Source organism: Chrysemys picta, chromosome 4 (assembly GCF_011386835.1).
Source record: "Chrysemys picta bellii isolate R12L10 chromosome 4, ASM1138683v2, whole genome shotgun sequence".
NCBI classification, from domain to species: domain Eukaryota; kingdom Metazoa; phylum Chordata; order Testudines; family Emydidae; genus Chrysemys; species Chrysemys picta.
This window is the reverse complement of record NC_088794.1, coordinates 141,424,306-141,437,553: the sequence shown is the minus strand read 5'-3', so window position 1 is coordinate 141,437,553 and position 13,248 is coordinate 141,424,306. Positions and strand designations below refer to the sequence as shown.

The following is a 13,248-nucleotide window of genomic DNA, read 5'->3' as shown; positions in this document are numbered from 1 at the left end:
TAATGTAGTTATGCCTATCTATATTGCCCTGTGGCACGCTATATAATTCTTCTCTCTTTTGGGGTGAAACCCTGGCCCCCTTGAAGTCAATGATATCAGTGAGGCCCAGATTTCACTCCTGGTGTTGTAAAAAATCCCTCCTCCCCACCCCATAGTTGTCACTCACCCAAGCAGTACAGGTGGTTCCATTTTTCCTCCTAAACCCATTAGCCTTCTGGTAATTTTTGTTCCTCTTCTCTGAACTCCCCCTGAATTTACCGATATCTTTCTGGTAATGTGGGGAAAGATTTTTCAAAGGCACATGAAGAGCAGATGTGCCAGAGGCATGCAGAGAAGGGCCCATTGCCTTTCTGCAATCCTTATGAAGATGAAAAAATGACACACATTCCTGTTTTGAGATTTTTAAACCTCTCTCCACACTCTACTTCCAAAAAATCAGAAACTGTCTTAGGTTCTGGTTCTGCAAGGTATGTAAACACATGCCTAACTTTAAGGCTCTGACTAGTCCCACTTAATTCAATGGGACTACTGACAATGCAGAAAGTTAGACATGCTTAACTGTGTGGCTGAATCAGGGCCTGAGTGTAGAAAATGGTTATATTTCATTTAAACATCAAAAGAACATTGTAATTATTCTCAGCTTCCCCTTCCTTTGCCAACAATTGATGTCAAAATGTTCCTTTTAAACTTTCTCATAGAAATGAATACAGCCTATGGACTTGTTCCCCCCTGGGAAAAAACATTTGTGTAGTAAATGGCTAGAGCATAGTATTGGGAGTGGGGATTTCTGCTTCTGTCTGCTGTTGATTGACTGTGTGACCTTTGGGCAAATCAATTAAAAAAACAAAACAAAAAAAGACTTTATGTGCCTGAGTTTCCCCATCTTTAGGGTGGATATGATATGATACTTAACTCAAGGGGGTGTTAAGGGAATCAAGGTTTGTAAATGCTTTAAGAACCTTGGCTGAAATTTGCTATATAAGCACAGAGTATTTTTATATAGATTGTTCTGGTGCTAATAGTGTAATGTATGAGCACCATGGGAAGTGCTAGCGTTCAAGTGGTCTGTATTTAAGTTTTTGTCATAATGGCTTTCATCTAGCTGCTGTAAGATTATCTGGAGCTATTTGTGTCTGGTACAAAATGCATGCCTTGCTGTGGAATCTTGGATTTCTGGTGGTGGCTTAGAAGCTGTATCTTTAAGCTGGTGGAGGGGTTCTTGCCTTTCCTTCTCTCTAGGCTGGATAGTTTTGATAGGTAACACATAGACATTGATGGACAAGTGATTTACGGTAATCTCTTATAATGCTTATTCTATAGCTCACAGAATTGTAAGTGTGGCATACTGGCAAAACTGAACAACTGATCATCAGATACAGGTCATGGTATAAGCATGGCTTCTCAGAACGCTCAGAGTTTCCTCCAGCCACTCTCCTCCTGGATGTCCCGGATGTATGAAGCTGTCCAACAAGCAGGAGACTCCTTATCTTCTTCATTGGTCAACTTGAGCAGAGTGGACCACAAATCGGAGGAAGATGGAAACCAGGACTTAGAAGACAGTGACGGGAGTTATAAGGACTACTCTGAAGATTCGGAAGATGAAGGAAGCTTTAGCCAGAACATGAAAGGTGCTGAGCATGTGCATTCTGAAGACAGTCACTTTCCATCAGCAAGTCATGATCTTGATTCCGAGGCACCTGCCCGTGGCTCTAACATGGATCTGCAATTGCAGAAAAGAGTGAGAAGCGGCACCAGCTCCTCAGAGCAACGTCCAGACGACACCAGCTCTGTGTCATCCCAGGGATTTTACCAAGAATATGATGACCACCAGCTGGTAGGTGTGCTTCCTGCCATACCCGAGGAGGAAGGCTACCTCAACAGGCAGATAAGGGATCTTCAGCGTGACCTTGATGTGGCTGGCTCATTAGAAAATATTAATGGAAAGGCATGTGTGGAAGGTAAGATGGTGGTAACCACCCGGCAGCATTATGCAAGAGAGCCGATTTCTCTCCTTTTACTTTGATTGATTTAGTTATTAATCTACTCATTTTATTTTACATCATCTCTTGTAGATTTCTCACAGCTTCAAAATCCCCAAACCAACCGTGCTAATGGCCCTGATTCTCCTCTGTCTTTGAGAATTAATTGCATTAAAGTGAGTGGAGTTCAACAGGTGTAAAGACACGGTAGGTTAGAGGAAAATCAGGCCCTGTTACCGTATTAAGAAATGCAGTTCATGTCCCACATTTATTCAACTCAGGCTCATGAGCTTGACATGTTAGTGTGCTGTGGATTTCAGCCAAAATGCTTCAGGTATCAGAACCCTTCAAAGGGAGCCTTTCGCCTTAAGCCTTCACTTTGAGAAGCATCTGCTTGTACGTCATTGCTTAAAAAAAGAAAATCAAACCTTGCCAGGAATCGCAAGATGTTTCTGTGTGGTTTGCTTTGAAATGGTGTACGGAAAGCTAGATGTGTTTTGAGAGTTACAGGTGAAGTACTCCCAGATCACTTTTTCTCCTCACAACTTTTCAAATAAGATCTAAGAGGACCATAGGTGCTGATTTCTACTAGCGCTGGTGAGTGCTCGACCCCCCTCTGCCCCTGACCCTGCCCCGACTCCACCCCTGCCCTGGCCCCTCCTGCCCCCATTCCAACCCCTTCCCCAAAGTCCCCGCCCCAACTCCGCCCCCTCCCTGCCCCTATTCCGACTCCTTCTCCAAATCCCCGCCTCTTCCCCACCTCCTCCCCTGAGCGCGCCACATTCCTGCTCCTCCCCCCGCCTCCCAGAGCTTGCTATAGCTGTTTGGCAGAGGCAAGCGCTGGGAGGTAGGCTGAGGAGCGGGGACGCGGCTCGCTCAGGGGAGGAGGCGGAGGAGGAGGTGAAGTGGGGCAGGGAGCTTGGCTCCCGGTGGGTGCAGAGCACCCACTAATTTTTCCCCATGGGTGCGCCAGCCCTGGAGCATCCACGGAGTCGGCACCTATGAAGAGGACACTAAGTAGGAAATAGATCAGAATTTGATTAAAAAAAAATAAGTTAAATGAATCGTTTCAGGGGTCTGAATCTCAGCTACCCAAAGGATGCATAGCAGATATCCCCCTAATAATGGCTTCAAGACTGGGCTTGATAAGTTTACGAAGGGGATGGTATGATGAGACTGCCTTCAATGGCATGTAGCTGATCTGCGACTGTTAGCAGCAAATATCTCCAACAAGTGGTGATTGGACACTAGGTGGGGAGGGTCTTAGTTACTACAGAGAACTCTTTCCCAGGTATCTGGCTGGTAGGTCTTGTCCACATGCTCAGGGTCTCACTGATCGCCATATTTGGGGTCGGGAAGGAATTCGCCCCCAGGTCAGATTGGCAGAGGCCCTGCATTTTTTTTTGTCTTCCTCTGCAACCTGTGGCACAGGTCACTTGCAGGTTTAAACTAGTGTAAATGGTGGATTCTCTGTAACTTGAAGTCTTTAAACCATGATTTAAGGACTTCAGTAACTCAGCCAGAGGTTAGGGGTCTATTACTGGAGTGGGTGGGTGAGGTTCTGTGGCCTGTAATTTGCAGGAGGTCAGACTAGATGATTATGATGGTACCTTCTGGTCTTTGAGTCTGAGTCTATAAGTTAAATGTATAGTTTTAAGGATCTGTATGTCAGCTACCCAAAGGACGCAGACTAGTTTTCTCCCCTAATAATGGAGAGAGAGAGGGCTGCAGTAATCTTAAAACTTTGGCTGATGAGCAACTTTAAACACAACACCCTTCGAGGTGGGTGGTGGTGGTCTGGAATTTCTGTGCTTCTGCACAATGTTGCATGTGACCTCATTGTGTGTATGTTCATGTGGAATTTCCTCTATCAATCCACTTTCCATGTGCGATCAGGGAGAGCTGGCAGAGGTGTAAAGCCTATGTGGACACTGCACGAAAACTAGCATCCCGACTACGTTGTATATAGGTAATGATGTATTAAAGCCATTGTTTCAGGGAATTTATATTTTCTCTTGGCCTAGGGTAAAATTTTCAAAAGTGATTAAGACTTCCAAGTGCTTAACTCTTTTGAAAATGGCATTTAGACACTTCTGAAAATTTGAACCTGCTGTTGCAAAAGTTCTCTCCTGAGAGCGGCTAAACACCTTCGACTCCCACTGTTGCCAGTGCGAGCTGTGGGTGCTCAGCACCTCCGGTATGGTGCTCGATACTGCACAGGATCTGGCCCTTTGTTTTGATACTTGGTGGGGAGATCAGACATGGATGGTGTAAATTTTGGCAGTGGCCCTTCAAGAAAAATTTAAATCTGTCCTTTACTTTCTTCCCCCTGCACCATCATCCCCATTAAATAAGTAAATAATTAGAAAGGAAGGAGTAACCAGCCAATGCTACTCTTTCCCACCATCACCTCCTTCCCCCAAACTGCCCTGCCTGATGCCTTTGATATCGTATTTTAGAGCTGGATCAATGTGAATTCTCAGGTTAGAAATCCATGCCTCAGTAGTGGTGTCTGCTAGAAGGTGAAATTCACAAATGCTGCATGAAGCCAGAGTAATCAGGCATTTATGTGGCTGTGCAATGGGATGAAATCCAGCCCTCCTTCCCCTTCCCCAAACTGAGGGCAGGATTTGACATTAAAGGACTGGAATAGTGACCACGTTCTCTCAGTGCCTGTTCTATGGGAGTTCCTGGCCACCGGATCCATGTTAGTTCTTATGGCCTGATTCCTACCACCCTCTCGCCACATTAGTCTATATGGAGCCATCGTGGAGCCCTGCTCTGCAGAGATCCCCAGCCCACCCAGCTGCTTTGCCTGAAGCGCCCCTTCCTTTTCACCTGTAAGCCCCAGCTTTCCACACTCCTAGTGCTTTTTCCTCCACTCTGCACTGCACTACGGACCATATTGTGCCCTCATGACTTGATGGCAGTGAAGTTGCAGGCATGGATCAAGGGCACGATATGGCATGAAGCCCTGACTTCTTTCATCTCGGATCTATCTAAAACATATACATTGCAGCAGCTCGCCGTAAAGTGTGAAAGCACCGAACCGTGATTGAAAGTGTCTTGCTGGAGATTTTTTAAATTTCCCCTGTCTTGGATGTGATTGAACATGTTCTCCTACCCAAAGTGTGGCATACCCTTCCTAAACATACATACCCTTCCTTCATCTTTCCCATCGCTCTTTGGATCCGTTGATTGACACTGAGCATGTGAAATGATCTGATGATAATTGAGATGTGAGAAGATGGGATACCCCGACAACTTTAAATTTCAGGATTTATAACTGGATTGAAATGATCAAGGGAAATGTAAGAGGTATCCTTGTTTCTGTTAGCTTTCTTCCTAACCCTAAATGACAACATAAGTGAGCATATGGGCTGGCAGGCATTCAGTAAAGGAGAGTCATTCACTAGCATAAATATTAAACTTTTGAAAAATTTTCATCTTGCATTTGGCATTATTTGCCTTGGTCCTGTAAAATACATGTTTCCTGTTTATCCTTGGACTCTTTTCAGAACATTGCATCTTGATTTTATTTTACTTTAATGTACCATATTCCCCTCTACAACAGAAGATTTTTAAGCTAAATTGGCACAAAACAAGAGCTATGCTTGAATGCTTTTTGTTGCCATGGAAATATTTCTGGGCACTTACTGAAGACCTGGTTGCCAATAGTAATGTAACAGAGAAAATAGATACACTTCATTTAGCAGCCACAGATGATTAATAGACCCATTACAGGGTCATCCCAATATAGGCTTTGCTGGTTTTAAAAAAACAGCAGCAAAAGAAAAGCCTTTTGGTGGAAAAACATCACCTTTGCTAGACGAAGTAAAGATGACATTATTGCAGTTAAAAAATTGGGCAGAAAAGACCGATTTTATCAAATAAGTTTTTTAACAGATGGTTTTCAGCCACACTTTTTTTTTTGCTTTCAAGAAACATGCTCCCTATTTTCTAAATTAGCCCTTCTGCTGGTCTCAGTGCATTCCAAGCGTAGATTATTGAAAGGCATCTCTAGGCTAAGGGGTCTAAGTGTTGAGCATTGAAATCTTTGCATTCTCAAATCACATTGCTGATAGTTAATGTGGCACATGCTGATTTGCTGTGGCCTAGGTTTGGCTGCCACTGAATCCCTGCGTTGAGCCCCCAGTCTATAACTAAGAGATGCAAATGCTGTTGTGCCACAAATGCATTGAGAAGTTCTAGCACTGTTTCACTTTGGTCACTTTTGGTCCATTGTCAGAAAACTAGGTACATATGAGATCTGTATAAGGCGCACTGGAGACTGGATACCCCATCAGTATTTAACTGAAGCTCAGTTGCCTTACTCCATATTCCTCTGTCACACCAGTTTAGCACCAATGCGGAGGAAACCTTCTTCTTCTTCGGCTATCCCTCGATGCGAGGATAATGTCTGCCAAGGGGGTTCATTGATGACTTTTTAAGTGGCTGAGGAGCCCAATTCTTGCCCTGCAAATTTTCCCACAGAAGTGACAGTTGTAATCTTGGAGGAGATATATATAGTTTTTGGCTGGAATGCTGTGCTCTTTCTTTCCTCCTTTGTCGTTTCTCTGTCTCATGAGCACCTCTGTTCTCCTCAAAGTGAGCTGTGGCTTTTGGTGTATGATGTGGCACCACCGTGTTCTGTTCCGCGCCAAGTCCTCCCAGGATTTGTTGGGATGATGCCTCCCTTTTAAAGCTGTACTTTCAGTATGTCTTTGAAACGCTTTCGCTGCCCTCCACGAGCCCTTCTTCCCTGACTTAACTGAGAGAAGAGTACTTGCTTTGGGAGGCATACGTACACAGTGGCCAGCCCAGCGGAGTTGGTGTTTCATGACCTGCGCTTCCATACTGCTGATGTTGGCTGCAGAGAGAACGCTGATGTCAGTGTGTAAGTCTTCCCAGCTGATCCTGAGAATCCTCCTGAGGCAGCGCTGCTGGAACCACTCCAGCCGGTTGAGATGTCGTCTGTAGGTTACCCAAGTCTCACACCCATAGAGAAGGGTGGGGATGACAATTGCCTTGTAAACCAAGATCTTGGTACCTGTTTGTAGGTCCCTATCATTGAAGACTCTAGTGGAAATAGCATAAGAACCAAGTCAGTCCTTATAAATCCCTTGCAGAAAATAAGTGATGGGATGGTTTACTAGTGACTAAAAAGAGGGGGCCTGTTGGCTTAGGGAATTGGCAATGGGAATATGGGCCAGCGTCACAGGCTTGAATCTAGTTCAAATAAGTAATACCCCCAAATGCTATGATGTTCTGTTAGGCACCTGTGTGAAATGAATATGGTGGTCAGAGCCTACTTTCCAATGGACTAATGTCCCACACAAACAGAAAACCACAGTCTGCTGAAACTGCCAACTAGTATTCACGACGAGAGGCTGAATTTGGAATAGACATGGGGACTGAAATACCACTTGAGTTGAATCCTCTAGATCAGAACTGAAGCGCATTGGGGAAGCATGTACTTCTAGTGCCAGTTCTGCGAATGAAGAGTCTCCAGGGCTGTCAGTCTGACACTGTGCTCACAATGTTACAATATAAGTGAGTGAACACTAAATTAGGAAATTCTCAGGAGGCAACCGTAACATTGCAAAATCAAGATTTTCATTTTTTTCTGTAATAAGGCAAGATCCATGCCAGCTAAAGACTACATTCAGATCACACTGACATGAGTTTATTAGACCTTAGTAAACTAGGAAATCTGAAGGTTTATCATTACCCAAGGAATCTGGTTTGGCATTAGGAATCAGGAAGAAGAACCAGATTATACTTGACAGTTGGCATTGTTTAGACTTGGTTTTTATCCAAGGATCTGGAGCTGAGCCAGATGTCATTCATCTGTAGGCAGGCTGTGGGCTGGGCCCTCTGTATGATCTGTGAATAACATTTAGAATTTAGAAACTGAAAATTACTTTTCCGTGTGTGATTACACATGCACAAAAGGGCTTGTCCTCACTAGGAAAATACACTGAGGTTAGCGACCTCAACGTGCGTCATCCTAGACGTATTTACACCTAGAGAAGTCTTGAGTCAAACACAAGTTATTAGGCTCAATAGGGGACTAACTGGATGGAATTCTATGGTCTGTGTTTTGATAATATGATAGTCATATGATGATGTAGAATTATATGAACCTCACCCAGCTATATTGAGGTAGAAGGAGTAGATTTGTATCTACACTAGGGAAAATGTTGAGGTGTACATCTAGAAGCGACATCATGATAGCTAGCTTTCATGTATTTTCTTAGGGTAGGCAGATACTTTAATTTCTCTGAGCCTTTTAGTATCATAGATTTTAAGGCTAGATAGGACCATTATGATTATCTAGTTTAACCTCCCGCATAACAAAGGCCATAGAATTTCAACTAATAATTATTGTTATGGAGGGAATTATTCTTCCCTTCAGAGTGAGCCCAATTTATTCATATTTGTAGAGGCAAGAGGCCCCAAACAGGGACTGGGTTCCCGTTGTGCACTTTACACATATAGTGAGAAGAAGATCCCTGCCCCAGGTGCTTGCAGTCTACATCAAACTTGGCTTGAACTAAAGAATATCTTTTAGAAAGACAGCCAGTCTCAATGTAAAGATTCCAAGGGAGGTAGCAGCTTCATTGGTAAGAACTTGTAAGAACTCTGGTTGGAATGTGTACTCTGGAGCCTTTATAAGTCAGGAATGCCTTGCAGTCAAAAAAGGAAGTGCTAAAAGGCCACACTGAATCAATGGGAACACTAGAGTGAGTGCAGAGAATTAAAGGCAATGTACAGAAAATGTTTGCTACCAGAGTGGAGGAGAGCATAAGTAGAAGCTGGGATATATATCTGGTGTCTCAGGAAGATTTCTGAAATGATGCAATAGAAATGAGCTGTGTCCACTGATTTTTTGAGCTAGGTGTTGAGTTTTTAAAAATATAGCAGCCACTCAGAATTAACGTGCACGCACACATCTTTGTGTGTGTAGTAGCAGGATTAATTTTTTTCATATGCTAAAGTTTTCCCGTTTACATAATTTCAATCTCTTCTGTTGTTTGAAAGTGTTAAGATTTGCAGAATAATAACGAACAACCCTTTGCAGTTATAAAGTACCCTCCAACCAGGATGTCAAAGCACTGTGCAAAGAGGAATGAAGCTCACAATAGGCCTGTGGGGAAGGTCAGTCGTGAGCCCATTTTACAGATGGGAAGACTGAGACACCGAGAGGCTGAAGACACAGTTTTCAAAGGTGACAAGTAATTTTGGGCGCCTCCATTTTTGGGTGCCCACTTATGATTCTATGATCCAATGCCTTAGGCTTGATTTTCAGTGGTGCTAGCAGAATCAGTGACTATTGGGGGATGCACCTCACCTTTCGTAAACCAGGCCCCAAGTGACTCAGATTGGACACCAGAAGTGGAGGTGGCACTTCAGACCCTGTTGATGTCAGAGTTCCCTGAAGGCATAGTTCAGAAAACGGGTATTTGTGTGTTGCAGAATGAGAAGAAGAAAGAGGTAGAAATGGAAAATCTGCCTATTCAGAACACCTGTCAGCAGGGGACTGGGTAGCTGTTGGTCATTGCTATCTAGCAGTAGCAGTGTTTTTGCTGTGGGTCTCTTGCTTGGGATTTAAAGTGCATATTAAGGACCTTAACTTGTGAAATATGGAAAAAAGCTACAGATAGCCAATAGCACTCTGCAGCCAGTTACACAAGAACAGTTATTATAGGCTGATGGAATAAATCCCTTTGAGAGAAAAAGTTTCTGATTAATCCGTAACAAGACTTACTCTTTGTATTATGATGGCACCTAGAGGGCCAACCAAAATGGGAGCCCATTGAGATAGGCCCTGGAGTCTGTCCTTTCGAAGGCCAGGGGTCCTGGGCCAGCCAGCCCTGTTTGATTATTAGACCCATCTGGGAAGAGCTCAGGTGTTCCCTATAAAAGGGATGAGACGGCTTAGTTGAAGGTAGGGATGTAAATGTCATTTAAAAAGTTAACCGTTTAAACTATTAAAATTCTATCATTTAAACGGTTAATTGATTAAAGGGAGAGGAGCTGGGGTTGCTCTGGCCAGTCAGCCGTGGGGCTGGGGTCCACTGGCCAGCTGGCGGGGCACAGCCTGGGCTGGGGTCCAGTGCTGCACGGCCAGGGGCCGGCTGGCGTGGCATGGGTAGGGTTGGGGACCAGCACAGGCGGGGATCTGGCCGGCACGGCACAGCTGGGGGTTAACAATTAATGTCGGTTAACCGGTAAGCCTAATGTTTACCAGTTAACCAGTTAACATTTTCATCCCTAGTTGAAGGGGATTGTGGGAGGAGTTTGGTTACTGTGAGTAGCCCTGGAGCAGAGAGGGGTGCAGACTGAAAGGCTTTGAGTCCTGACAGCTTGCTTTGGTTGTGAATTTTTTGCCACTTTGTGGGGTCTTGTTTGAATTAATAAAACTGTGCGTTGCAGGAAGGGCTTGAAAGACCTGGGGTGTGGTGTCAGCCCTTCATGGATTGGGGCACAGGCCAGCACACTTCCATGTGGTGGAGAATGTGGATAGGTAATTGGTCTGTGGAACTGAGGGGAAACTGAGGCAGAAGCTAGCCCAAAGCCAGGCCAGGAGGTGGCTCTGGAACACACTGTACAAACAGATAGTGAGAGTTCCTTCTCCAAAGAGTTTACAAAGGGGTGTGTATTGTAGGGTGTGTATTGCAGAGGCATATGAAGTTGAAGTGACCTTGCCCAAGGTCACACCAGGTCAATGACAGAGCCAAGGATAGAATCCAAATATCCTGAGTCCCAGTTCCTGGCCCTTTATAGTAGACACACTACCTCCTATTTACCTAAGAGGCATGAGAACAGAAGGTAACCAAGGTATACTTTGCAAGACGTCTGTCTTCTACGTTCACCGGTGAGTAGGTTGTATAAAGTTACACTAATCTATTATTGATAATCTATTCTAATTATTTATTAGCTAAGAGGAATTTATTGAAAAGGAAAACATGGGCGTTATGATTCACAACAGTTACAGAGCAAATTGTGTGTGTGTGTGTGTGTGTATTTGTGCATGTGTTTTCTGAGCCATTTTGCCAAGCAGCATCCTCTTCCCACTCCCCATATGGCAGCTGTGCCTCTCTCTTCCTTTGGGAAATTGTTTAGGACTTGAGACTTCATTTACCAATGAACAGCATCTTGGCAGCATCTGAGAAGTGTTGCATCTCTCATTGAAAAGCTGCCTCTTCACCTCTCATCTCCTTCTACTACTGTTCTATACAAGGTGGGAATCATCTCGCTCCGTTATGTGTCAAGTAACAAGCAGACTTGTACAATACTAACAATGTTGTCTGCAGAACTAGAACATTGTATTTTTCTGCAACGACTGAAACGTTTTTTTTTCCATTTATAGTTTCAATACTTATTAATTTGGCCCCGTTTGTAGAAGGTCACGCCCATAAATTGTTGATTGCAAGCAAATGTTACAAAACAGAACATTCTCTGGAACTACTGGAAACTTGGGCCTTGATCCTCAGTGGCATTCTGGCCGTTTTGCACCATTCCAGTGGTGTAAGCAGCTCTAAAGCCAGGCTATCCAGTCTGTGGAGGATCATCCCAGTGCACCCCATCAATTCCTGGCTGTTGTAATTGACCATTGGCAGCTGGCATAATTTAGAATTGCCTTTAGATGTTGTTAGGGTGGTATGGGACTCTTGAGTCATTGTTGGAGATAAACTATGGGAAGAGATGGATGTTGAGAGGGATCGAAGGAGGGGAGTAAGGTTGTATGGTGTGCATGGACTTTTGCTTATCCAAACCCTAAGTCACAACACTTAAACTGGTTCATTCAGCCACTTGATTCAAGGAGTCAGTTTTCATAGCATCTAGATTAGAACACAGATTGCAGGTTGTCTCAACGTCTTATCTCTAATTCTGGTACCTCTGATTCTTAACTTTCCAAGATGTCCAGCTTGCTAGGGGAATGTCTGAATATATGATACGTGAGACAATATTCTGGCTCTGAGAACTCAACTGTGAAAATATTAAGACCTGTTCTAGTCAAAAATTAGGATCATGCTGTGAATCTCTGAGGACAACTAGGGACCAATGAGATTCGCAGATGAAGATTTGGTAACTCACTCCTCTGCTTTGATTAGTTGGGATTATATGTGGAACAATGTGCAGTTGATGGTTGTAGGATGCCTACTAGCAAGTTGGTGTGATTGGGCTGTTTTACTGGAGGAGGTGTTCGTGTGATTCTGAGATGGTTCCCCCAGATTGAGCTAAGGAGATGATTACTAGCGTTTGTGTGTCGTTCAGTGGCGGACAAGTCTCAAGAGATTTGGGAGTTTTAGAAGTTCAGACAATGGTCCAATCTTACCCAAGGCCAGTGAGCTCCTCTTCCTACTGTCTCGCAACAGGGCCCTGGGACTCTCCTTCCCATTCCTATCCAGGTCCAGGGACTATCTCCCTTCTTCTCCTCTCCAGACATTGGGGGGTTAAGGAGAATTTGTGTTGGGTTCCTGTGCCTCTCATTTCTGGCTTACAATGCAGTCTAGATCATATCAAGCCAAAAGTTCATGTGAATGGTGTGCAGAAGAACAGGGCTCAGCAGAGACCACAGCTGTACTGTACAGAACTGTACATGTTTAAGGTACGGGCAGAGGGATGTGTGGCAGGGCAGTCCACTGACTTCAGTGAGCTTCGGATCAGGGCCCTGCCGAGAAGCCAGAGGCTAGCTGGTCAGCCACAGGAAGTTGTGGGTATGGTGAAGGGAAGAGTCTGAGGTCTGATTGAAATGGGGTCGCCTTAAACAACCCGATCTCCAACCTGTAAAAACACCTACGGACTTAGTTCAGTTTGGCGAAAGGTCTGAGGTTTATCCAAGCCCTGCTTCCCAGCTAGTTTTGTGGTCTCAAGTTAGGGGCCTGCTCATATTACTAAAATACAGTAGCGTAGTTATATAAACACTGCTCACCACTGCCTTATTTGAATGTTTTTTCCTTGGGAGTGCATCTCCACTGAAATCAATGGAGTTATGCTTGTATAGAACTTGGGTTAGGCTGTGATGAATCAGCTCCACTGTAACTAATCAAAAGCTTAAATCGTTAAAAAAAATTATATTAAGTGGAAAAATAAATATCTGCTTTGTTGCAGTGCAATAGTAATCCTTAGCAGCCCTAAACAAATATCTTAGCTAGGGAATTTGTTCCCGCCCTGTTAATCTGCAAACAAAGAATGGTGGGTGTGCACCTGATGGTTAAGAGACTCCAAGTGTAATGAATTGTATTTAATCAGCACCAAT

At 44.1% G+C, this 13,248-nt stretch overlaps 1 protein-coding gene across 5 annotated transcripts in view; it reads left to right on the top strand.

Moving 5' to 3' along the window:
• Nucleotides 1–13,248, top strand: part of SYT16 (synaptotagmin 16) — a 140,158-nt gene that overhangs the window by 84,212 nt on the left and 42,698 nt on the right. For 2 of the 5 annotated variants that reach the window (XM_042841326.2, XM_065593785.1), the window contains exon 3: nt 1,321–1,958. The exons of the other annotated variants lie outside the window; for them this stretch is intronic. In XM_042841326.2, the coding sequence (XP_042697260.2) occupies nt 1,394–1,958 (565 nt within the window). In that variant the 5' untranslated portion in view covers nt 1,321–1,393. The remainder of the gene's footprint in view (nt 1–1,320; nt 1,959–13,248) is intronic. 5 annotated transcript variants of the gene reach the window in all.